Source organism: Odocoileus virginianus, chromosome 13 (genome assembly GCF_023699985.2).
Source record: "Odocoileus virginianus isolate 20LAN1187 ecotype Illinois chromosome 13, Ovbor_1.2, whole genome shotgun sequence".
Classification (NCBI taxonomy): domain Eukaryota; kingdom Metazoa; phylum Chordata; class Mammalia; order Artiodactyla; family Cervidae; genus Odocoileus; species Odocoileus virginianus.
In genome coordinates, this window is record NC_069686.1 from 28,098,803 (window position 1) to 28,126,223 (window position 27,421).

The window sequence follows — 27,421 nt, forward strand, 5'->3', positions numbered from 1 at the left end:
GGTTAAAATGAAGCTTTAAAAACCACGGCGAGCCGGGGGCGCCGGCCGGAAGGCAGCGCGGGCGGGCTCTCGGCCGGGCCGGGGCGGCTGGTGGGAGGGGTCGGACGGCGGCTCCGCACTTCCGAGAAGCGCGCGCCCGGCCCGCAGCGCCGTCATGCCACGAGCCGCGCCTCCCGCTCTTCTGCTGCCGCTGCTGGGCCTCGCCGCCGCCGCCGCCGCGGGTAAGCTGGCCCCTGGCCGCGCCCCTTCCTCCGCCCGGGAGCGGGCGCCCGGAGCGACCGCCTTCCCCGCGCCCGGCGGAGACCCTCCACTCTCCCCGGGCGAGGGCTGCCTCTCGATGGGCAGGTGAGCTCGCCTGCGCGCCCACCCCAAGCGCCTCCGCAGGCTGCTCAGCCCCTCTCGCCTCTTCGTTCGGTGGGCTCCGTGAGAGCGCCCCCGGGGAGGAGAGAGCCCGCAGGAGGGGATCTCCGGGGACCCCAGAGCGCCCTTCATCTCCCACCGTGTCCACATCCTTAGCACGCACCCCAGTCGCGAGCAAGGGTCCCCAAACGGGGCTAATTGACAGGAGAGCAGAAAGACTTGAGAGCGCCAGGATGAGCGTGGTTTCACGGCCGTTTGGGGCTGAAAGGGGAAGTGGGGAAGTTAGACTGCGGAGATTTTCCCCAGCTCGAATGCAGCTGGGGTGGGATGGGGGTGGGAGGAAGCTGACCCTTTTTTGCTCTCGGCGTTGTTTGTCCATTTGGTTGGTGTTCAAGATGTTGAAACAGGAAAACAGTTCAGCCAAATAACCCCTGAGTGGAAGTGGGAAGAGAACAGGCGAGGCTTGGATTCCACTTAAGTCGTGTGATTTAAAAAAGTCTAGTCTGCTGTTGAGCAAGTTTCATCTGAAAAACGACTCGTGATTTCCAAAATGAGTTCCGAGGAAAATAGACTCTTCAATATGTTTTGTGTTTTTAAAAAACAAGTTTCTCTTATAACCGTGTCAAAAATGTTGTTGGGGGAAACTGGGGAAAGACTTAACATCCAAAACCACTATTGATTGAACAGTTCTGGGAATTAAGGAGCAAAATAAAGAAAAACAGAGTGAGTACTTGCGTGGGTCTGAATAAATTGATTATGCAAGAGTTTGGCATTTTTTTCCCTCTGAATTTAACCGCTGTTTTATAAATTCCTGCTGAAAGCCTGCTGACAGGATCTCAGTGTTGGAGGCAGCAGTAGCATAAGCAGCTCAGAACTTGCTTACAAACTCACAGCTCCTGTCCTGACACCTTTTGTCGACCAGCATTTATGACCAGTTATGCCATCTGCTGCCTATGGAGGAGCAGAAAGGAGTTTCACACTGTTCAGACTGAGCACATCAGGTTTGTCCAAAACAAGGCTGGACTAGAGAGTCTGCAAAGCTCTCTTTATGCACACCCTCCTTATGTTTGCCAGTTATATTTAAACGCCCGTTTAAGCCACCCTTTGGGTTGCTGAGCCCGGAAGAGTTGATGTTTTCAAACTGTGGTGTTGGAGAAGATTCTTGAGAGTCCCTTGGACAGCAAGGAGATCAAACAAGTTAATCCTAAAGGAACTCAATCCTGAATATTCATTGAGAGGTCTGATGCTGAAGCTGGACCTCCAATACTTTGCCTATCTGATGTGAATAGCCGATTCATTAGAAAAGACCCTGATGCTGGGAAAGATTGAAGGCAAAAGGAGAAGAAGGCAGCAGAGGATGAGATAGTTCAATAGCATCACAGACTCAATGGACATGAATTTGAGCAAACTGGGAGATAGTGAAGGACACGGAAGCCTGGTGTGCTGCAGCCCGTGGATTTGCAAGAGTCGGGTGTGACTGGAGTGACTGGACAATTGAGTTTCTGTGCCTTTGTATGTCAGACTAAGAAAAAAAATACTTGTCAGATTTCTTTAAAAGCCCATTTCTAGATTTTGATGTCTCTCTTCTTCAGAGAAGCTGTTTTGATCAGCGGGGGAGGACAAGCATTTACCCGTCTGGGCCCTTGCACTTCTTAATAGAAATAGGTGAGACCAGATGAGGGATTCAGGCAGGGCTTTGCTGGGACTTGCGCTTCAGAGCTGGGGAGTGAAAACAAGGAACAGGTGCCCTTGCTTGCTCCCTAAGTGGGGGGGAGCTGGTCCCTTAAATGGGGTGAGGGTAGGGGCTGACGTAGTCCCAGCCAGAGAAGTAAGTGGCTTAGGGGGGCTGCCCACCCCATTGGTGGTGCTATGTGCAGAGATCAGGCTCAGCACCCTGCTTTTGCTCCTGGCAGCTCAGAAGTGGCAGTTGGGTTTTGATCTTTTTGTATCTTGTTGCCCAAAATTTGCCTCAGCTGCCCATGCATGCAGTTATTTTTAGTCTCTTATAGTGTCTTTGTATTCTGTGGCTTGAGGAGACATTTGTCCAGGTGGAAGCACTGTAGCAAAGGGTCTCAGGTCCCAGCCTGTCTCAAAACTGTCTTTGAAAAGTATTGTCTTTTTTGTTTTAATAAGTCCAGTATGGTGACATACACTTTATAAGAGCTGAAGAAATGCATGTTGATTAAATTAATGCTGTGAATTAATCAGCTTCTCTCAGGAGGTTTTATGGATTAAATTAGAAGGTGTATGAGTTTTGGCTTTAGGTACAGACTGTGTGGGCTTCCCTGGTGGCTCAGAGGTTAAAGCGTCTGCCTGCAATGCAGGAGACCTGGGTTTGATCCCTGGGTCAGGAAGATACCCTGGAGAAGGAAATGGCAACCCACTACAGTATTCTTCCCTGGAGAATCCCATGGAGGGAGGAGCCTGGTGAGCTACAGTCCATGGTATCGCAAAGAGTCAGACATGACTGAGCGACTTCACTTTCACTTTCACAGACTCTGTGGCCTTGATTGAATTGCCCAACTCATTGCATTTCAGTTAAAATGGAGATTAAGGCCATAGGGCGATCATGGGCTTTCAGGGAGTACGCCATGTCTAGCACCTATTCGAGGCATTGGGAATCTTGGTTTCCCTTGTTCTCTTCATACGAAATGAAGGGTAATTATTGCAATGAGATAACATCATGAGTGCAACTTTATGTGGGTTGATGTGTATGGTAACTGAGCACATTCCCATGCATGTTGATAACATAGAGCTGAAAAACCTGTGTCCATGTTTTATTATCATACTTCACCAATTTATCTAGACAAGATCAGGAATAATATTTTGCTTAGAGCTAAGTAAAAAGAGCTTTTCAAAGTTATTGTGGAATTTGCAGAATGGCAGGATCTTAACAGGAAAGGTCCTGTGGTGTTGCAGAAAATATAAATGTAATATTGAAATGGAAATTATTGTTCTCTGTTATTTTGGATTTTGTTAGTATAAATGATCTTATGTTTTTCTTAGCTATTATCTTGAAAAATCACAATGAACAAAACATTCTTTAGGTATGTGGGTTAGGTACCATAGCATCCCTTTTAAAAAGTTCTTCTGGAAGACCACATTTAGTATGTAGTAAATGATCAATATATGTTTCTTGGGTCAGTGATTTCCCGTGGGGAGAACGAATATAAGTGAATATAGGCATGTTAGAGTAAACCCCATTCTGGTGGTGGTTACATGGATCAGAATCTAGGTTACTAATTTTGAATTGCCATAGCCTGCAATACTCTGCCTCCTTCCCTGATGTCACCTCTGACCACCCTTCTGCCATTTACTCTATTTATCCACACTGACTTCTGTGGGACTCAGCCACCTTCCGACTCTTCTGCCCAGACCACCCTCCTCTTCCCCATTCCTTGGGTTGGACCTTTCCACCTCCTTCAGATCTCTGTTCACATGTCCTCTCCCCAGGCCTTTCCCGAACACCCACCTTCCCTATAACATCCCTGTGTTTGTGTTTTCTCTTCAGAGCACTCATTTCTCTTGGAATGAATCTTGTTTTTCTTCTTGCTTGTCTCTCCCCTCACCAAGGAAGCTCTGTAACAGCAGAAAATTCACTGTATTGTGGATTTTTGTTTTGTTTTGAAATGTGTCTCTATGCTGTATTCTAACTTATAATAAAAGGACAAAAAATTTAGATGAATGATTTTAAAAGTATGGCGGCGGGTCATGGATTTGCAATTTCTTTCAAATTATTTTTACTTTTGCCCTTGAGCTCATCTCATAATTGAATTCAAAGCATTAAGTCACTTTAATCTATTGATGTGACTTATTCTGACCCTTGTGGATGGCACAGTGATGTTTCAGCAAAAATTATTTCAGATTGTAAAATTTGAAATGTTAATGTGTGTTTATTTTTCTTCCAATGAAAAAGTTATAATTAGGTATTATTTCAGGACTTCTTTCATTGAGAAGCTTTTAAAAATGTACTTAAGTGTTGAAAATTAGCTTTGCAGCAGGGTTATCATCCAGAATTTTTTTCTGATACATATCAAGTATTTAAGATTATTTTAGATTTTGAGGGCAGATCTTCAGGTTGCATCAATAAGAAAATGGACCAGTAAAGCCCAATGAGAAAGGTGCAGAGAAACACTGCCACCTTCATTCTATGAATAAAAGTCATGACAGCTTTCTGAGAAAGGACTTGAAGGGAGAAGATGGGGTGGACATCTTAGAAGCTAGGTTGGATGACGTTGAGAGTGGGTGGAGTGTCAGAGTGGCTGAATTTCCTTAGGGTTTAGGGACATCTCGCAGGCCTTCGAGGTTATCAGGTGCCTGGTGTACCATATGGTCCTCCATGCATAATAAATGTAATAACCAATGACTGTTTCTCCCTTTGCCACAGTTGCCCTTGTGGAAGGTAAGTGACTGACCTATATCTTAATGGGAGAAAGACAAAGGTCTTATTGATGAGGAAAAAAAAAATACAATCTTACCTTTCCATTGTTAACATTCAGAACAAGTGTGTCCCAAGGATCACTTCCTCTTCTGCTGTGCCTGGTTCTTTAAAAAAGTTAATTACAAGGGAACAGAGAGTTCTATTAGAACTCGCTGGCAATGCAAAATATTCCTGTAGATATGCCATCTTATTCTTTTAGCACATGATAGTTTTAAGCAGAGGATCTATTTGGAAACTTATTGGAGTTAAGTACAAGATTTTAAAAGTTTCATCAGGTTCCTAGATCTCTGTAGACACAGTAAATCAATAGAATTATAAAATTATACAATCCATAAAGAGTCCTTTCAGTTCAGTTCATTTCAGTCACTCAGTCATGTCCGACTTTTTGCAACCCCATGGACTGCAGCATGCCAGGCTTCCCTGTCCATCACCAGCTCCTGGAGCTTGCTCAAACTCATGTCCATTGAGTCGGTGACGCCATCCAACCATCTCATCCTCTGTCATCTCCTTCTCCTCCTGCCTTCAATCTTTCCCAGCACCAGGGTCTTTTCCAATGAGTCAGTTCTTCACATCAGGTGGCCAAAGTATTGGAGTTTCAGCTTCAGGATCAGTCCTTCCAAGGAATATTCAGGACTGATTTCCTTTAGGATTGACTGGTTGGATCTCCTTGGAGTCCAAGGGACTCTCAAGAGTCTTCTCCAACACCACAGTTCAAAAGCATCAAAGAGTCCTTTAGGTGCAACCTATCTTTCAGGACAACTGTGTAAAAGGAAGGATAACAGAGAAGCACATTGGAGAGAGCATTGTAGCAGGATAGTTTTTTCTTTTGAGCAAAGTATGTTTATTGAAATATATTTTCTAGAAAATATTACAGGTTCTGTAATTGGAAACTTAGGCAGTATTCTGGAAGGCAGGTTTTTCATTGTAACAGGATTATAGCAAAGACACTTAGCACTGAAAATTTAACCTTTTTTTTTTATTTTTGAGTAACTAATAATTGTCAAAGATTATAATTGTACAATATTAAGAAGTATAGAACAAAACATAATTAGTTTAGCTTTTCTGTACGTGTGAACCTCAGTTAGTTCTGTCATAGGAGGTATCAGCCTCTGTGTGAAAACTCTTCTTCTCAGAGTAAAAATACATTTTTTGAGTAGTGCTTAAATCTTGTTTTGGGGGCATACACTCTGGTAGCATGAGAAGAGGGGTTCAGTGCTGAATTAACTGGAGTTAGTGTTAATGCTGAAATAAGCCTGAGGAGAACGCTGTTGGAAGTTTAAAGAATATGAAGTTAACAATTTGTTTTTTACTTTTTCTGCCTGTAGATTTTTGTTTTTATTTGTGTTTTGTTTTTCTTTTAGTCTGAGCACATACTGCTTATTTAATTATTCAACAATTATTATTATCATTATCATAATACTTCCATCTCAGAGGCCTGTGTGACCTAGATAAGCATTTGGCTTTTTTTTTTTTCCCCAGGTCCTTCAGGTCTCTTTTTTTATATGTCACCTTTATGATGATCACTGCATGTGAATATGTGTTCGTCTTCAAGGGGTAATACAGCCCCTTTTCCAAGAAGATAGGCTACCTATGGTTTTTGTGCCTAGGGCCTTGACTTGCTCACCATCCAAGCCACAGCTAATCAAAATAAGGGTAGTTTCCTAAATAAAAAACTGACTACTCTAAGCTAGGTAGAAACCCAAGAGGGTACCTGGTATAAGAACACTAGGAGGTCTATTTGACTGCTAGGAGATTATCCTTAGATTTCTTATTATCCCAGGTATCCTTGCAGAAAGTCTCTTCATGTGGGGTAACCAAAACAAGTCTTTAGTCTTTATAAGGAGAAAAGGCCTCTCACATGTTTTATAGTGTAAAATCCTTCAGAAGTTCAGAGGGGTCAGAGTTTAAGGAAGGTGAAGGCTGGATACTTCACAGAGAATTGACACATGAGCTGCCACTGAATAAAAGAATACAGTTTAGTCTATAGATGATTTGGAAATCAGAGTTCATTGTAATCATAAAGCCTAAGAACTACTGGGTTGGCCAAAAAGTTTGTTCAGCTCTTTAGTAAGATCACATGGAAAAAACTGAGTCAACTTTTTGGCCAACCCAATACAAGTGTACAAAGAAACAATTTATAAATTTCACTTCACTTGGTGTTAATTATATTTTATATACTTAATAGACAGGCTTTATTCCATTTAAATGATATTTCAAAAATTATTTTTATATTCTTGAGTTATTTATCATCATTAAAAAATCCTATGTGTAGCTTTAACTAGAAATAATACACAAGAGCATTTCTCAGCCCATGGTCCAAGAATTTTCAGTGATATGTAAAGGTGTTTCAAGTGGCATTAAATGTGGTAATGGAGTTTGTTTCTATTTCCATTTTTTAAAATTCTATAAGAGTAAAGGAAAAACAACAAAGGGAACCAGAAGAAAAATACGAAAGTCAAAGTTTGCAATTCAGAGTATATGCCCTCCTGACTTTCAATTTGAGTTTCATTCTGGAAATGACTGCTTTTTTTCTCTCTATCATGTCTTAATACAAAAAACATGTGATGGCAGGAGTGTGGGACAGGAGAGACCTGCCTAGTTTACCCTTTCAACGAATATGTGACTCTTCTCATTGTGGTTTTTATGGTGGTCTCTCTACCTGGGATTTCTTCATCTTTCTCCTTTTCCACGTGGTAAAGTTATCCTGTGAATTGCAGCTCAAATATTATCTCCTTTTTGAAATGTGTGCTTACTCCTTTTTTATCTGTGTGTGTGCTTACTCAGCCACGTCTGTCTCTTTGTGACCCCACCAACTGTAGCCCGCCAAGCTCCTTTGTCCATGGGGTTTCCCAGGCAAGAATGCTGGAGTGGGTTGTCATTCCCTTCTCCAGGGGATCTGATCGAACCCGGGTTTCCTACATTGCAGGCAGATTCTTTACCATCTGAGCCACCAGGGGAGCAAGTTACTCTTTTCAGGGTACCCACTCTAGGAAAAAAATTAAAGAATATATAATTAATAAGCTAAAAGAAAAATAGAATATAAAATTGTTTAATAATCCAAAAAGACAACAGGGGAAGAAAAAACATAAATCAAGTAGGACAGATAGAAAACAAACAGTGAGGTGGTAGATATAAACCCAAAGGTGTTGATAACTATATGAAATGTTAATAGAAATAGCCATTCTTTTTTCTATGAAAATTCAGTATCTCATATCTTTAAGAGTTCATGAAATTCTCATTTTCAAGTTATTTAACAGTGTTTCTCTTTTTCCCCATAGACTGCCCTTCATCCACCTGGGTTCAGTTCCAAGACAGTTGTTACATTTTTCTTCAAGAAGCCATCAAAGTTGAAAGCATAGAGGATGTCAGAAATCAGTGTACTAATCATGGTAAGGAGTTTATTCTATTTTGTTTTTTCACAGATCAGTAAAGAATGTTCACTAATTTCTTTAAAAAATGGTTTGTTGTGTCTTACTTTTTACCTTTGGTCCTTGTAACAACTTTTATTCTATAATATGCAAGACATGCAGTGGAATTGGGGTAAACTCTTGAGTTGGAAGTCAGCTGTTGGACAACAGTGCTCAAAGCAGAGTAACAAGAGCAGTGTGTATTTGTTGTAAGTACTCTGTGTTAGGCACTGTTCTTAAGCACTTAATACACTTTTACTGGCTTTTATTATTGCAGCAAACCTATCATGAAGTTTATTATTTGCCTTCTTTTATCAAGAGAATAAAACTACTTCAATTATTTGTTCAAGGTTGAATAGGAAATAATTGGCAGAGCCAAGATTCATACCAGGAACAGTGTTCTGATTTTAGGAACAGTGTTCTTAATCACTCTGTCTTTCTGCCCTGAAGGTACTGTTTCAGGCATGCAGTGTGGGCAGAAGTCAGATCACATGGTATTGTGACATGGGGTATGGAAGAATCGTTGTTCAGTCGCTAAGTTGTGTCCCACTCTTGTAACCCCATTTCATTCTCCAGGAGATCTTCCTGATCCAGGGATAGAACCCGAGTCTCCTTCATTGGCAGGGGGATTCTGTGTACTGTTAAATAAAAATGAGAAAGGGGCTATTTGCTACATGATTTGCTCAGTATTCTCTGGGAAATTTCACATTGTGAAATATTTTAAATAAAAATGTCATTTTTTAAAAAGCTGTGCTTGAGTGTTCTTTATATATGTGGCTGTTTGGCCCAAAGTGCATCCTTGTTGAGCCTCTAATTGTGATACTTGTCAGCTCAAACTAAAATTGTAGTGTCAACTAACATCTTTTTCAACTGAGATACCTATGATGGTGATATGAGAGTCCTTGATTATTTAAAAGTGCTTTTTATTATTGTGTGAGATCTAAAAATTTCTTGATTATTTCACTAAATTTTCTCTTAAGCATATTCATAACACCAGCATTTAAAGTACCTTTTACCAGGAGTTCCCCAGCAGTCCAGTGGTTAAGACTCTCTGCTCCCAATGCAGGAGATAGAGGTTCAATCTCTGGTCAGGGAACTAAGATCCCACATGCTGCAGGCCATGGCCAAAAAAAAACAAGAAAAATTAAAATACCCTTTACCTAAAAAACACAATTCTGACAACCCACCAATATAACATTTTGGAACAATATCAAATTGCTTTAGGGTGCTTTAATTAAAGTCATATTCTCTTATTATAGAAGGAATAAATGTAAGCATAGGAGTTTTAAGTCCTAAGACGTGCCAATACTACTCAATACATATTTATTGTTTTTCTTAGGAATAAATGTAGGCATAACAGTTTTAAATCCTATGAAGTGCCATGGAACTCTCAATACATATTTATCATTTTTCTTACTTGCTAAATGGTGTTGAACATTGGCTCTTTGAAGACAAAACATTTCCAACATTCCAGTATGGTTTCATTCCAAGGAAATGGAATAATGGGAATTTTGCTGGTCTTACAAGATTTTTTAAGTGGTGTTTTCTCCCACAACTACTTTCTCTTTTTAAAAAGCCATATTGTGTATACTTAGACAAAAACACAGATTTCAAGAAACAGATTATATTGGAGGTTCAGAGCCAAGACAAGATGTGTTCTCTACTCCTGTTTGTATGAACCGCATCATTAGATTTCATTGCCAGCTCTGACACTTAGGTTCAGCAGTTAGGCAGCCACACTCACTACAGAGGCATAGCTTTTACTTGTTGACTGACTTCCTCTGCAGACAACTAAATGTAGTTAATTGTATGTGCAGTTTTTCTTTAGTAAGTGAACCAAAACGAAATTGAAAACACCCAGCAACTTGGAGGCCTGATATTTGATTACTTATTTTGAAGTCCATTAACTCTATTTGTTCAAAGCAAAGTAGCCATTTAGGGATTTTAAATTCTTGGATACAAATTTGCTTATAAAGTTGATTTTATGTCTAAATAAAAATGTCTTTATCCCAGTTAAAAATTTATAAATTCAGTTTGTCTTACTGATGTGAATTTTTAAATTTCTTATACATTTTTCATAATGTCATCATTTATTTGATAAATCCTCTATATTTGCTTCCACTATGGAAATACCCATTTTATTGATAAATCAGAAAATTAACTAAAATTAATATTACCATTACATTTTTGCCAAGGGTAGTGTTTAGAACAGTAGGTGGTTTGTACAGTAGGTAAACATGAATTCAGTGTTTGCTATATATGAAGAAGGAAAAGCATAAAGAATACAAGGATATTTACATTTGGATTTATAAAGTCTTCACACATTGTAGGACTATACCAAGTCCTATCTTAAACCTATATTTAGGGGTATAGAAAATAAGTGACTTATTTTTTGGACTGCCGAGAGCTATATTTAGAAATATTCCCAGTGCTCTGTGCTAATTTATTTGAGGTTACTTTTATTATACTTACTTGGGGTACTGTTATCATTCATATAGGAAAATAACTGTGAGAGCCTAAAATTTTTCTTATTTTGCAACATTTACTCTTTTTTACATTTACCTTTGATTTAGCTATTTTCTTTATAATAGAACCAATAAGTATTTTCAGTCTTTCCTTTTTGTGATTTGTGTATAAGCTATGTTACTAGCCATTAAAAGAATGAAAGACCCAAATTACATCTCAGTAGGTAGCATTACTGGTTATGCATTTTAAAAAAATTATTTTTTTGCTTGAGTACATGCATTCTTCAGGGACTTATGCTGTCATTCGTTAAAGAAAATGAGTGTGTCTTTTTTGCCTGACATAGTAATTTAAATTTGTGCAGTATTTACTTAAATTACACTGTTAAAAATCATTCACGTTTCATTGACTGACACAAGGTCAGAGAAAAGAATGAAAATCTCATCTCTGAACACTTAAGCCTAAACTATAACCTAGTTAAATATTTCTCTTGAGAATTTTTTCTAAAATGGCACTTTGGTTACATTTCCTAAATTAGTACAAGTAAATTTGGTACTAGTAGGGTAAAACAAATTAAAAGTATATGTGACATTTAACAAACAGGAGGTGATAACAGCTAGAATTGATTAAAAAAAAAAATCCTAGAATTTTTAACAATGAGGCTGTGACTTAGAAAGAAAACATTGCTAAATTCTAGCTTTGGACTAAAGTATTGAGTATTTTAAAGATCAGTCTTATTTTTTCTTTTTTTTTTTTTAACTTCTTTCTTAATTCCACAAATGCACAGTCATTATATAGAAAAATATATGCAAATATTTTAAAAATAAAAGAAAATTACCCTAAATTGTACCATCCTGACTGAACACACACAAGGAAATGTAATGACTGTTAACATTTTGCTAAGTATCCTTTTAGACTTCCAAACCCCTAGGCAGATATATTTTAGTAAATGTTTGATACATACATATTTCTATGTGCTAACTCACTTCAGTCATGTCCAGCTCTTTGTGACTGTATGGACTGTAGCCTGCTAGGCTTCTCTGTCCATGGGATTCTCTAGGCTGAAGTGGGTTACCATTTTCTACTCGAGGTCATTTTCCTGACCCAGGGATCAAACCTGCATCTCTTACATCTCTTGCATTGGCAGGCAAATTCTTTACCACTAGCACCACCTGGGAAGCCCATGTTGCGACCCCATGGACTACAGCATGCCAGGCTTCCCTGTCCTTCACTATCTCCCAGAGCTTGCTCAAACTCATGTCCATTGAGTTGGTGATGCCACCCAACCATCTCATCCTCTATCGCCTCCTTCTCCTCCTGCTTTCAATCTTTGCCAGCATCAAGGTCTTTTCCAATGAGTCAGCTTTTTATATTAGGTGTCCAGAATATTGGAGCTTCAGCATCAGTCCTTCCAATGAATATTCAGGGTTGATTTCCTTTAGGATAGACTGATTTGATCTCCTTGCTGTTCATGGGACTCTCAAGAGTCTTCTCTGGCACTATACTTTGAAAGCATCAGTTCTTTGATACTCAGCCTTCTTTATGGTCCCATTCTCACATCATACATGACTACTATAATATACATTACCTATGTGTGTATGTATATATGTACATATGTGTGTGTATATATATATATAGGGATTATATTAAGCAAACTTCCATAATCTGTATTTCCCTTAAAAATATCTTTCCATAGCTGTAAATACAGAATGTATATTTCCTAATAACTGCATGATACTTCTCTATATGGATATGCCATAGTTTTTCAGTTGCTCAGTCATGTCCAACCCTTTGTGACCCCACAGACTGCAGCACACCAGACGTCCCTGTCCTTCACCATCTCCTGGAGCTTACTAAAACTCACGTCCATTGAGTCAGTGATGCCATCCAATCATCTCATCCTCTGGTGTTCCCTTCTCCTGCTTTCAGTCTTTCCCAGAATCACAGTCTTTTCCAGTGAGTCAGCTCTTCACATCAGGTGGCCTAAGTGTTGGAGCTTCAGCTTCAGCATCAGTCCTTCTAATGAACATTCAGGATTGATTTCCTTTAGGATTGACTGGTTTGATTTCCTTGCTGTCCAAGGGTCTCTCAAGAGTCTTCTCTAACACCACAGTTCCAAAGCATCAATTCTTCAGATATGCCATAATTGATTTAATTCTCTAATATTGGTTATTAAATTATTTCTAATCTTCTAGTGTCATAAATGTGATGAACATTAATGACTGTACCTATTTGAGCAGAACCAGTGATTGTCTTAGCATAAATTGTTCAGAATTCCTGGATCAAAGATGTATACTTTTATGGAGGCCTCTCCATACATCTTGCAAAATTGTATCCAAAAAGGTTTTTAACTAATTTTTCTCCAACTAGCCACTTATGAGTACCTATTTTTCTCCACTCTAAATCAGCACTGTTTAATCTATACTTCTGAAACTGCTTATTTTTCTTTTCACTCCTTTACTAGTGAAATTGCATATTAACACATTTATTGTGGTATATTTCCCTTTGTGAGGATGAATTGTTTTTTTTTTTATTGAAGTACAGTCAATGTACAATATTAAGCAAGTTTTTATTCCATTTTTAGTTACTATAAAATATTAGCTATATCCAGTGTTGTACATTATGTCCTTGTAGCTTATTTTATGCATAATGGTACCTTCTAATCCCTACCCCTATATTGCCCGTGACCTTTTCCCTCTCTCTGTCAACCACTAGTTTTGTTCTCTATATTTGTGTCTGTTGACTTTTAAACAGTCTGAGACAATGTTTTTCCCCCTTTTTATTCATAATAGAGCTAGTCTGCCTAGTTTGTAATTTTCTTCTTTAACATAATATGGTATGTTTGGGGAGAGAATTTAAGTCCTATGATTTTCTTTTTCTTATCAGTTTCCATTAAAAGATGTAAAAGTAATCATCTGATACAAATTTTTCTTACCACGTCATGAGCTAAAAGCACTTTCTTATCTCAAGTTATCTGTTCGTTACCAAAAAATTATGGATTTTTACAGTCTTCATAAATAGCCTAGTAAGTTTCCTATAATTCTCAGTGGCAGCATCAGTGTCACCTGGGAACTGGTTCAGAATGTAAATTCTCAGGTTCCATATTATTCCAACTAGATCAGAAACTCTGGTGTAGGACCTAACACTTTTAACAAACCCTCTGTAGGTGATTCTGAAAATGAAAGTGTTAGTTGTTCAGTCATGTCTGACTCTTTGCCACACCATGGACTGCAGCCCGCCCTGCTCCTCTGTCCATGGAATTCTCCAAGTAAGAATACTGGAGTGGGTTGTCATTCCCTTCTCCAGGGGATCTTCCTGACCCAAGGATCAAACCTATGTCTCTTGCCTTGCACACAGATTCTTTACCATCTGAGCCGCCAGGGAAGCCCCCTAGGTGATTCTGGTGCACACAATAGTTGTGGTTCTCTGATAGTTTAGTTGATAAAGACTGTAGCTCAAACAGTAAAGAATCTGCCTGCGAGGCAGGAGACCTGGGTTCGATCCCTGGATTGGGAAGTTCCTCTGGAGAAGGGAATGGCAATCCACTCCAGTATTCTTGCCTGGAGAACTCTATGGACAGAGAAGCCTTGGACGTTGATAAAGAACCTGCCTGCAATGTGGGAGACCCCAGTTCTATCCCGGGGTTGGGAAGATCCGTAGGAAAAGGGAAAGGCTATCTACTCCAGTATTCTGACCTGAGTCCATGGGGTAGCAAAGAGTTGGATGCAACTAAGTTACTTCCACTTTTACTTTCATAGTTGGAGAGCCACTGATCCAAGACAACATTCTGAAGTTTTCAGGAGTCTTTTTTTGAGTCAGGATAATTTTGGAAGAATTTAATAGTAGAAAAGCTTCCTTATGTCTCCATGTAGTATTTGAATTAGTTGTAGTACTCAAAACTTCCAAGATAACTTTAAAAATGTATAGAATCAATGACTTCTCCTTGGAAAATTAGGAAAATTTAAATTTTTAAAATTACTGAGACTGGAAAGTCATGTTTCTTAGGAACACTTTGATGCTAATTGCTCACTTAGCTGAGTATAGCTGAAAGGATGTATATTCCCCAGGAGTTAGATGTACCTTCCCCACCAGATTTCTGGTTGTTAAAAGCTTTGATGTCAATCATTATTTTCACTTACAAAAAAATCATACAATATCAGGAGAGAACTAACTCCATTAGTGTTTTCTCTTAAGTAGTATTCAATTAAGACAGTGGAAAGATTTTTTTTAATTTGCAAGAGCATCTTTCTTGGGTTAAGAAATAAGATTAAATATATCTAGGAAAAGTGAAGTGCTCATATTTTATAGTGCATGTAGAATATAGCTTAAAAGGATAAAAACATATTTGTGAGACATAAGATATATATATGTGACTGCTGCTCTTGAACCAGGTGAGTCTCCCAGGAAAAATCAGCTACCCACTGAGAACAAGAAACAAGGACCTCCTTTATCACTTTCCCTAAGCAGGAGTTTTCTAAGGATGACCACAGAGGAAAATACAGGAAGGGGTAGGCTTCAGGCAGCAGGCACATAGTGGTCAGTTAAGTGAGGCAGGTCAGTAACTGATTGTTACCTGAACTTCGTTAAGTCTTGGGACTGTTCTGGCAAGTTGCCCTGGGACTTTTCAGCTCTCCTCAGTAATGTCAGAGCTACTCCTCCCTATAAATGTGAATTGAGGGCAGGAGGGGCCATGAAGACTATAGAGAAAGGGATAGTAAAAAGTTGAGAGTTGCAGGAAGTATGTTTTCCTGCTTAAGCCTTCCCATGATTTTCCCTTTCCATGTTGTTTATGAGATTACTACCCCCAGGTGAATGAGATAAAAGGTATGATTCAGTTTATCGTATTATCATTTTACTTTTCTCTGTTGTCTTTTCTGGAATGTGCATGACATTTCCAAGCTATTTTTTTTTAAAAAAAAAGGATGTAAAAGTATATGTGGGGCTTCCCAGCTGGCTCAGTGGTAAAGAATCCACCTGTAATGCAGGGGACAGATGAGATGTGGGTTCAATCCCTGGGTTGAGAATATCCCTTGGAGAAGGAAATGGCAACTCACTCCAGTATTCTTGCCTCAAAAATTCCATGGACAGAGAAGCCTGGCAGGCTAATCCATGGGCTTGCAAAAGGTTGGACACGACTTAGTGACCAAAGGACAACAAAAATATATGTAGTGTAGTAATGTATAATATGTATATGCTTCATGTGATTTTCATTGCTTTGGAGAACATGCTGACTTCCTCTCCCTAAAATAATTTCAGGAGCAGACATGATAAGCATACATAATGAAGAAGAAAATGCTTTTATACTGGATACTTTGAAAAATCAATGGAAAGACCCAGCTGATATCTTATTAGGCATGTTTTTTGACACAGATGGTAAGTGATATTTACACTTACGTTCTTAATGTTAGTAATAACTTTTAGCTGCTTCATTTCCCTAGTTCAAGTTGATACATCCTGCAGCTTCAGGCGCTGTATTTTCAGGATGCACTCGTGTTCACAGCTTTTCACTGAACGGCTCAGTGTGTCCCACATGAGAGCTAAAGTTGAGTCTTTCATCTGGATTAAAATATGATTCTAGACTCAGTATTTTTGTCATATGGTAGCGTAATAAATATTGGTAGTAGTATCAACAATAGAAAACTATCAAGGTAATATTATAGAAATGTAGAAATGTGTTTATTGTCACTATTGAAAATAAAAAGTACATATATAACTATTTTCAAAATCAAATGCAATTACTAAGGTTACCATTAATATTTTACCAATTATTTCTCCATGAAAATTATATATGTTTAATAAAAAAATGGGATCTTCTTTAGAACCTTCTTGAACTAGTATCTCTTATCTGTGTATAGGATATATTCTTCCTTCTAATTTAAGTCCCACAATCAAAAGTTTAGATCAGACATACCTTAGTAACTTCCCACCTTTAAATCTAGACCCAAGAAATTCCACTCTTTCAATGCTGAGGGCCTGGGTTCAGTCCCCTGGTCAGGGAATGGAGATCCCACAAGCCATAATCAAAAATAAAGCTAGACCCTTTTAACACATTTTATACTGTCATAATGTTAAAATATTCCTTAACTGACAGATGCCAGTTTCAAGTGGTTTGATAAATCAAATATGACATTTGTTAAATGGTCAGACCAAGAAGATGGCGAAGAGCTAGTTGACACCTGTGCCTTTTTGCACACCAAGACAGGTGATTGGAAAAAAGGAAATTGTGAAGTTTCTTCTGTGGAAGGAACCCTTTGTAAAGCAGCTAGTAAGTATAACTGAAGGCCTTTTTCCATTCTAAGAAGGGTCGGGAAGGCAGGGCTGGTTTTTAAATAACTTTCTTTGAGTTGTGTGCCTCAATAAATAAGAGGAAGTAAGATTTCAGAAGACGATTAGGTTGGTTTGTACCCAAGACTCTTGGAAGGCAAATATGTAATCCTATTACATTAGAAGTAGGACCAGATCATGTGAATCAGGCATACTTTTATTCTCTCTGCTTATTCTTAGAGCTAGTAAGAAGTCAAAATTTTCTTATGCTGTTCAAAGGAATTATCATAGCTTCTTCGATGTGATTTGATTAAAAAGTGGAAGTGGTGAAGAATAATGGTTAATTCCAAAATTCTAGTTAGTTTACAAAGAATTTGATTCAGTACAAGGACATCCTTGATTAGGCAAAGATAAATTATACCATAGTTTATAATTCTGGACTAAAATATAAGTTTTCTTCTTATGCATCACAATGCTTTCTAATGAACAGAATTATCCTGTCCCACAATATTTTCATATTATTGTTAAACATTAGATTTGTTCTTTTATGTTTTAGAAAGAATTATTTTCTCATTAAAGGCATTTAAATTTCAAAACATGATTTTAGGATGCTTGAAGCAAGACAGAAACAGCCATTTCCCCACGTTGCATCCTTACTATTGCATCCTTAACATTCCCCCCTTCTACTGGAACTGCAAACCAAAACTATACATCTGCCTCTGATTACTTCCTTTCTTTACATCTGGAATCACATACAATTTTAACTTGCCTCAGCAGGTATTTTGACTAATCAGTCACACTTTTATGGTTATAGTATTCAACTTCCAGTGTTTGTTGGATTTTTAAAATGTTGGTAATCTTTTCACATACTGTGCCTCAGGTCAGTTCAGTTCAGTCGCTCAGCTGTGTCCAACTCTTTGAGACGCCATGAACCGCAGCATGCCAGGCCTCCCTGTCCATCACCAACTCCAGGAGTCCAACCAAACCCATGTCCATTGAGTCGGTGATGCCATACAACCATCTCATCCTCTGTCGTCCCCTTCTCCTCCCACCCTCAATCTTTCCCAGCATCAGGGTCTTTTCAAATGAGTCAGCTCTTCGCATCAAGTGGCCAAAGAACTGGAGTTTCAGCTTCAGCATCAGTCCTTCCAATGAACACCCAGGACTGATCTCCTTTAGGAGGGACTGGTTGGACCTCCTTGCAGTCCAAGGGACTCTCGAGTCTTCTCCAACACCACAATTCAAAAGCATCAATTCTTCAGCGCTCAGCTTTCTTTATAGTCCAACTCTCACATCCAGACATGACCACTGGAAAAACCATAGCCTTGACTAGATGGACCTTTGTTGGCAAAGTAATGTTTCTGCTTTATAGTGTGCTGTCTAGGTTGGTCATAACTTTCCTTCCAAGGAGTAAGCATCTTTTAATTTCATGGCTGCAATCACCATCTGCAGTGATTTTGGAGCCCCCCAAAATAGTCTGTCATTGTCTCCCCATCTATTTGCCATGAAGTGATGGGACCAGATGCCATATCTTAGTTTTCTGAATGTTGAGCTTTAAGCCAACTTTTTCACTCTTCTCTTTCACTTTCATCAAGAGGCTCTTTAGTTCTTCTTCACTTTCTGCCCTAAGAGTGGTGTCATCTGCATATCTGAGGTTATTGATATTTCTCCCAGTAATCTTGATTCCAGCTTGTGCTTCATCCAGCCCAGCATTTCATTATATAAGCTAAAGTTTTAAATAAACTCTAACTTCAAAACATCATAGTGAGCAAACCTGTATGAGGTAAGGTCACAGTTGTCTTTACTTTTATCTTTTTCCACTTTTTGAGCTAATGAATTTTTAGTCCTCTACAATCTTTTTTTTTTGTTTGTTTGTTTCTTAGAGTCATACACTTTTATTTCTAAGAAGCATTTTGAGATTTAGAAGGCATTAGCTTATGATACATTTTACTGGAAAATACAGTATAAAAGCTATGTGTGTAACACACAGATTGTGCTCATGTCAGATTTCTAAAACAAATATTTTTCCTAACTTTTAAGATTATTTCCTAAGTTTCAGAGGTTAACTTTGTTTCAAAGCAATTAGTCAAACTTAATTTCCAAAGTTTATGAGAAACAGTGTAGATTGTAAGAGGTTTAAAATGAAGTTCTTCATATAATTTAAGGTAACAAGACTTTTGTTGACTTGCAGACTCATCTCAAAAGGAATGGAAGACTTAACAAAACTGCAAAACCAAGGACATTATCATAGATCTGACCTTAAAGAACTTACTTATAAAACAATAATCCCAGTTCCCACTAATTACTACAGGATCTAAAATGAAATATCCTCAAACCATTAATTCTGGTTAGCATATTTATCTATGACACAGTATTTGTTCTATTTTATGCATATGGTTTGGAAATGTGACAGGTTACTAACAGTTTTAATCTACAATTGCTTTGAGATTTTTGAAATCCATAGAATAGCTAATGTTACCTGCTCTAAAAACCCTAGTACTTAAAATCATCATAACTTTCTGCATGCCACACTGACACACACCTAAGGCCAACTGAAAGAGGGAAACAATGTACTTGTTAGATCAAGAACCACAATATCATGATGCACACGGTAACGTGGGCTACGCAATGGCAACGACGTCTCATGAAGCAGCACCCGCTCATCGTAAGGCATTATGAAAGGTTAACCTCACTGAAACATGGGTTTAGTTAGAAGTGAATGTGATCAGCTGCCAACATTTCAAATGGTTATGAATCTCACTTCACTCTCCAAGGAGTCATGTACATTTTCCGGAAGGCGAACAGGCCCTCCTTGTGCGACTGGTAGACTACACAGACAGATGACCCCAAATGCCTACAGTTACAATGTGCTCTAATGTACAGAACAATCGGAATTCTTCCCAAAAGGACTTGCACACTCAAGAGTAAACTATTTTGCACACAAAAAGCTTACCGCAAACAGGACAGTGGCTCAAAGGCCATTTCTCTAAATATATTTCCCATACAAAATAATTTCAAGATATAATAATTATTAGTTCCTTGTACAGTACTCTATTTAAACAAGAATTAATCAAATAGTAAGTATGTGAAAACTGCAACACCACAAAGATTGAGCCATATTACTAGTGTAATCAAACAATAGGAACAATCTTGGAACAGGCAAGCAAAATATTCAGAAGGCTAGGTCATGGTCACACACCTACTGATTTCAACCATGACTTGTATTGTACACGGGGAGACGGCACAGATACCTTATGCAGATGGTTCAGTAGCAGAATGGCACTTGGTTTGCTCTTAATAGAAACAACATAAATGCAACTGACAATTTAAAAACAGACAATGGCCTTATTTGCATGCTGAAAATCTGGCTGTGTCCCTCGAGTCCACACGCCTTTCACTGTGCAATCTGTCGATGAGTAAACACATAGTGTAGGATTCACTCAGTGGGATAGAGGCCCCTGGTCTAGCCGAAATCAATTCTTGGGCGATACTGCAATACCATGGGGTATGAGTTTTCACCTCTTAGTCGCCATCGTGTCATGTAGATGAACTCCATAGTGTGATCCTTCCCCATAATTTCACCATTGCACAGCACATCCAACTCATAAGAACTTGGAAGTTTTAGTTTTAAACTTAGAAATTTTTTAATAGTTCCCACAGTTACACGTGTAGAACACCGAATGAATTTCTTCATTAAACCCTTTACTACATTGTCCCGATTGTCCATTATTTCGTAAACAATCTAGACATTTAGCAATTTGTGGGTCACTTCTGTGATAGTCTTTATCATCTTGATTTTCATCACCTTCTTCATCTACCTTAGGCTTGTCAACTTTTGAAGTATCATCTTGTCCATTTTCTTGAGGGTTATTTTTCTTCCAAAATTCAGATTCACGCTTAAGTTCTTGTTCTCGTAGTCCAGGAACCAACTTAAATATAATTTCCTGTAGTGTGTTATCCAACCTCAACATTTCTAATGGGTTTGTCTCATGAACCTGGTTGCCACACCTTGGACAATCATTGCTATCTTCAAGTCTTGCAGAAGGTATGAAGGCATTCCGTCACTGTAGTTGGCTTGATGAGATACCCTTTACAGATATAGCAGGTGATGTAAGGATTGAAATCTTTCACCAAATGTTTCCTTTGGGTAGCCATTCGTGGTTAGCTAGGACTGGCTCTAGTAGTTCAGGCAAAAAAGGGTATTAAGTGGATGAAAGTCTGATCCCAGGAGCTGGTGTGGAGTTCCCAACTGGGTGTCCCGAGGCATGAGAACTAACATCCAGACTTCTCATGAGATCGCTGGTCATCACTCCTTTTGGTGGTTCGGCTTTCCCATATCCCTGCGGCCGCCGCCTCCGCTCCTTGCCTCCAGCGCGCCGGCCTCAGAGGGAAGTAAAGTCTACAATCTTTTTTTTAAAAAAAACTAAGTTCAAAACAGATAATACAGACACATGACCAAACAATATACAGAATATTAATTCTAAGCTAGTAAAAGGTTTGTTTTAAACTACTTTGAGAGTATTTAAAAATCAATCTTAGAATAAGGCATATTTAAATTAATGATGATTTCCTTTTGTATTCCAGTCCCATATGAAAAGAAATATTTATCAGGTAAGTATGGTCTTTTGTTAAATTTTCCCCACATGTAAGAATACATTAAGATTCTAGCATATTAAAGTACTGAATAGTATTAAAGACCTCTTTAAATATTAACTACATAACAATGTAAAGTAGAACTTTTATAGGAAGGTAGAAAGTTCTCTTAGCTTCATAATAAGACTTTTTAAATGTATCTGCAAGGTATGTATGAACGTTTTTTAAAACAACAAATAACATCTCTTCATTGAACTCCATTATCTGTTTTTGTGGGAAATGACTGAATCTTTTGTTAAAAAATTTTTTTCTTATAGTTCTAATTACAACTTATGAAGCATCTGTCTCACTAAATGCATTTTTGGGAAAGGAACAGTTAACATACTTACATGGTTCAAAAAGCACAACTATAAAACGCAAATTGAAAAATCTGTCTCCCACTTTGTCTCCATCCATCCTGTTTTACCTGTACCCTTATTGGGCACTATTTCAGTTTTGTCTTTAAATGTCCAGTGTTTGCCAATACAAACAAATTAAGATATATGACTTTTCTATTTACTAACATGGTCTAGCTCTCTCTCCATATCATTACCTATAGATAAATCTTCATTTAACCACTGTATACTTTTTCATTTATGGATATTTATCAGCTCCAGACCCCTACTGGGTTATTTCTGTATGTTTGCTATTCTAACAGTGCTGCAAGGAATGAATAACCTTGCACAAACATGTTTATCTTTGATTTCCTGAAATATAACCACTGTATTGAACATGTATAACCTTGATCAAAACTGATGGTGTTTCAGAGAAATTGTACCATTTTGTGTCCCCCCCCAAACAATGTATGAAATTTTTGGATGTCTGCAAATTGCATAGTTTTTAACCTCCATATTTTTGAAGTATAAACATAGGGCAAAATGTTTAAATGTACACCTTAATGCTCACTTATGTTTATACCTGTGTAACCAACACTCAAAGAACACTTTCGTCACACCACAGAATTCCCTGGTGACCCTCCCAATAAATGTACACGCTACCGCCATCCACCCCACAGGTAGCCACAATGGATTTCTATCACATAGGGTAATTTGTTCTTGGGAACTTCACGTAAATTAACTCGATTTCTTTCAGCCAGAGTATTATTTTTGACTCATCAGTGTTGCACAGTATTTTAGAGACATACCATAATTGGTCTATTCTGTTTGTTGATATTTGATCATTATTAGTCTGTTATGAATGTGCCAGTGCTATGAACATTCTCATACTTTTTTTTTTTTTTGGACCGATGCTCTTGTTTTCCTTGAGAGTGAAATTGCAGGGCCATAGGGTAGCTAATAAGGTCCAGCATTCTTAGAACTAATCAAATTTTTCAGAGTGGTTGAACCATGTTACATTCCTGCTGACAGTGTATTCAAGTTCCATTTGCTCTACATCCACCCCATGAGGGCTTTATCAACCTATTAATATCTAGTTTTAGCCACACATATGGGTGTATAGTGTTAATTTTCCTGATGAAAAATGATGTTGAGCACTTTTACACATTAGCCATTCAGTTATTTTTTTTCCCCCCCAAAATGCCTATTCAAATCTTTTGTACTTACTGTTCCCTTAGTATCATGAACACTTTCTGTCAGTTTGGGGCTTGCTATGACAGAAGAGAGGAGTGTTTATGGGTTCAGGAGAATGTAGGAAAAGTTAACATTCTTACTCTTCTATAAGAGGAATATATATTTTAAAAAATCTAACAAAACATCACATTCATTAATTTGGCTATCAAAAAACAAAACTAAGAAAAAAAACAGAAAATAACATTTCCACAAGAATACGGGTCCTTTGTGTACTGAGAATGTAAACTGGTTATCTGCTGTGAAACAGAACAAAAGCTTCCCATTAAATTATCATATGATCCAGCAATCCATTTCTGTTATGTCCCCAGAAGATGTGATAGCAGGGACTTGAACAGATATTTAAACAACCATGTTTATAGCAGCATTAATCTCAGTAGCCAGGAAATGTGGAACCAAGTGTTCATCAACAGATCTGAGTAAGCAAAACATGGTATGGAATACTATTCAGGCTTAAAAAGGCAACTCTACAACATGTATGAACCTGGAGGAGCTAAGTGAAATAAGGCCAGTCACAAAAGGACACTGTATAACTCTAATTATATTAAATACCCAGAGTAGTCAACTTCAGAGACAGAAGGTAGAAGGGCAGTTGCCAAGGGCTAGGGAGAGTGGGGAATGGGGAGTTAATGTTTTGGTTTGCAAGATGAAGTTCTGTGGATGCATGGTGGTGGACATAGCACAACATTGTGAATGTACTTAATGCTACTGAACTGTACACTTCAAAATGGTTAAGATGGTAAATTTTGTTTTGCATACTTTACCACAACTTTTAAAAAGTTTTAAATCAAAGAGGAGTGTAAGCATGTTATTTAGAAACATGGAGGCAAGTAACAGGAGTAGTTGCTTTGAGGAATGGTAATTAAGGGTAATAATAGGGAGGAGTAGTATGGTATTTTCATTACATACCCTGTAGAAATACAAATTTTAAACTATATACATATATAGTCTGGAGAACATAAAAGGATATATGCAAATTGAAACACACAGGGAAACTTAAGTGTGGATAATTTCTATCTCAGAGTCTTAAAAGTAGAGTGGAGACCTGCAAAGTCTACTTCAAATTTTGAAGTATAGAAGTTATTCAAGCTAAGAAATATAAATCTTGATAGTAATAAACATTGTTTTTCTAACCAATGTGAAAAATTCTCAAAAATAGGTAAATATTTAAATGATGAAACTATATTTATGCTCCCCCCAAATCAATACTAGCAACTTGTATATCCTGATTTCCCATATTTTTTCTTTTTCAGATAACCGCATTTTAATATCAGCTTTGGTGATTGCTAGCACAGTAATTCTGACAGTTTTGGGAGCAGTTGTTTGGTTCTTGTACAAAAGAAGTTTGGATTCTGGTTTCACCACAGTTTTTTCAACAGCACACCAATCACCTTATAATGATGACTGTGTTTTAGTAGTTGCAGAGGAAAACGAATATGATATTCAATTTAACTAAGATTTTGGAAATGTCAGATTAAGACATCAAATACCTTTCCTCTGCAAGATTTCAATATAAAACCTGACAATGAAAATTAATTTTTATGATATGCTATTTTATTCCAGTAACATTCATTACTTTTATGCAATCACTGATCATGACAAAATTTATCTTTAGGATCATTATAAAAACAAAAGGAGTAACAACCTTGGATGATATAATTTAATGGTTTTAATCACCTCCCAAGTGCATCTTTCGGAGAAGGTAATGGCACCCCACTCCAGTACTTTTGCCTGGAAAAACCCATGGAGGAGACTGGTAGGCTGCAGTCCATTGGGTCACTACCAGTCGGACATGACTGAGCAACTTCACTTTCACTTTCACACATTGGAGAAGGAAATGGCAACCCACTCCAGTGTTCTTGCCTTGAGAATCCCAGGGACGGGGGAGCCGCCTATGGGGTCACACAGGGTCGGACACAACTGAAGTGACTTAGCAAGTGCATCTTTCACTTGACTTAAGGAAAGCAGGTAAAAATAAAAATCCAGTATACTTGTCTTACCTCCTCTATCTTCCTCCCACTGAGTTGAACCACCTTAGTTGAAAAAAAATTCTACTTACCACTAGTTTTAGCAGTCACTAGATCTTTAGCAATTTCTATTGTCTCGCTCCTTTACCAATAAGATATGGAGAATACACCTACCCTTAAAAGATTCTCATTTAGCTATCACTTATGCTGGTTATTGGTTAATTCCTTTAATATATCTATCTCCCTTTAGGATTTAAATGTATTAGATGCAGAAAATTTTACAGATTTTAACATCCCATATGCCATATAATTATATAATTTTAATACTTTTTAGAATACTGTTTTGGACCACAGCATTAACATTATTTAGCACTGATCATAAATGGTCAGGATCTCAGTAAGATTTTGTGAAGCAAAAATTACAGCCATACCATACCAGGAAGGTGTGGAGGAGGCTGACATATGGGTAATGTATAGAGCCTTTTAAGGATTTTTCTCCTGCTGCCATATCCTACCATATCTGTTCCTATGTATCTCATGCTCCCCAAGCCTCAATGAAGTATTTCAATGACATGAAAACTGTGTAAGCAATAACTAAACTGAAGAACTACATACTACTGTAGTGATGATGTTTGAGTTTCCAGTATGTATACTGTACATTTTAAGACAGAATCATTTGGTGGTAAAAAATGAAAATGCAGTAAAACTGAAACAAGAATGCTTTCTTTAGCAACTTTTATAACTTAACATTATGAGAAAAGATAAGGTATGTACTTAACAAAATTGTATTTACTATATGAAGAAACTTGAAAGTGCAAGAAAGTAAATTCTCCTTAATGCATATCCCATCAATCATTTTATGGGAATACTTTTCATATGTAGAGACACTCTCTCAAGCTTGACCAGTGGCAACAAAGTCATAGCTTGTGACACCTGTTTCCACTGGCCACCATGAAGCAGAATCATTCCTCATCACAATTAATGGCAGTTTTTTTTAAACAAGATGTGAATAACTACAAAGTGATGATAAGGTATTTGACTGTCATACTAGAGAACAGATTTTATACTAGGTGTTACTACACAATTATGTTTTGTAAGGTTGAGATTTTGTGTTATTGACTGAGATGTCTATTTTATTGAGTATTAACAGGGCTATTAATCATGAACATTAGACTGGAATTCCTTCCTGCGTTTCTAACTAAAATTCACCAATCCTTTAAGAATTAAGACTAACTTTTTGTTCTTAAAACTTTCTATCACAAATCTTTACAATATGTATTTCAGTAGCCATCGGCCACATGTGGCAATTTAAAGTTCACTTCCTCAATTAACACTAGCCATATTTCAAATGCTCAGATCACATGTAGTTAGTAGCTACCATATTTGGCAATATTTCCATTATGATAGAAAGTTTCACTGAAAAATGATGTTCCAGTCTCCCATTCCATTTCTATATAACTAATAATTTCTTCAGTTCATTTCAATAACTTCTACCTAATGACAGCTCTACCAAAATGGTTGTTCTAAGTGATTTGATTTTTCATGTTTGATTTCAAACAAGTCCTTAAAAGGCCCTGGTAATGCAGTGCTAAATCTTAATTTCCTTTATATATTTGAACATCTGTAACAGGCCTTTGTGTCCATTCATTGTTCAATAGATAACTGGATAATTCAAGTCTGTATTTATTTTTAATAACAGGAATAACATAAGCATGCCTGTTTACACTAAGAATGTATAAACTGCTTTTCTTCAAACATCTTAATTCTATCTAATAATGACAATGTAATTCTTAGCTTTGGTAGCTGTTGTTACCATCGTTTCTTTTAGCTACCATTTACTTTTAACATTTTATTAGAAATTTGTATTCTTAAATTCTTAGGAATTTGAATATTGTATGGTCTCTATTTTGTTCAGAATCTAAAAAATGATAACCAATGAAAGATTTTTCTTATTCCCTCTAATTCACATTTACAGGTTATTAGAAGCTTATATAATATTGAAATACTAAGTAGTACTAACGAACTATAAGGATACTATAAAGCTCAAGTCACTGGAGTCAGAGTCGGACATGATTGAAGTGACTCAGCAGCAGCAGCAAGACACTGTGTATCTCATTTAGCAGTTAATTTAGCAAAACTATAAATAAACTGTATGCATACCAATGGAATGTATTCTACCATTTACTTAAAATTTTTAAATAAAAAAATTTGTAGGTTAAGAAGACATTACATTTTCATACTGAGTTCTATTAAAAGCATAAATGTTTTGAATTCAAAGCAAAGACCTGTAGTATAGATACT

General features: G+C 37.6%; 1 protein-coding gene and 1 pseudogene across 3 annotated transcripts; one reads left to right on the forward strand and one right to left on the reverse strand.

Moving 5' to 3' along the window:
- Nucleotides 1-107: 107 nt before the first annotated feature.
- CD302 (CD302 molecule) lies at nt 108-27,283 on the forward strand. 3 transcript variants are annotated; one of them, XM_070476156.1, is made up of 6 exons: nt 113-221; nt 8,080-8,190; nt 15,928-16,044; nt 16,763-16,936; nt 21,520-21,546; nt 24,407-27,283. In XM_070476156.1, exons 1-6 carry the CDS (start codon nt 155-157, stop codon nt 24,607-24,609), a joined length of 699 nt encoding a protein of 232 aa, XP_070332257.1. In that variant the 5' UTR covers nt 113-154; the 3' UTR covers nt 24,610-27,283. The 3 variants fall into 3 exon arrangements, with proteins under 3 accessions (XP_070332259.1, XP_070332257.1, XP_070332258.1); XM_070476157.1 differs by lacking the exon at nt 113-221 and adding an exon at nt 1,205-1,361; XM_070476158.1 differs by lacking the exon at nt 16,763-16,936 and having other exon boundaries at nt 108-221.
- Nucleotides 19,913-21,284, reverse strand: LOC110129174 (polycomb group RING finger protein 5 pseudogene; annotated as a pseudogene).
- Nucleotides 27,284-27,421: the final 138 nt, after the last annotated feature.

What these genes read in the sequence shown, in the direction of transcription:
- CD302 (XM_070476156.1), top strand. Translation starts at nt 155, where the DNA reads ATGCCACGAGCCGCGCCTCCCGCTCTTCTGCTGCCGCTGCTGGGCCTC. An exon ending in AAATCAGTGTACTAATCATG is followed by an intron (nt 8,191 to 15,927) that starts GTAAGGAGTTTA and finishes AAATAATTTCAG; the next exon opens with GAGCAGACATGATAAGCATA. An exon ending in TGAAAAGAAATATTTATCAG is followed by an intron (nt 21,547 to 24,406) that starts GTAAGTATGGTC and finishes TTTCTTTTTCAG; the next exon opens with ATAACCGCATTTTAATATCA.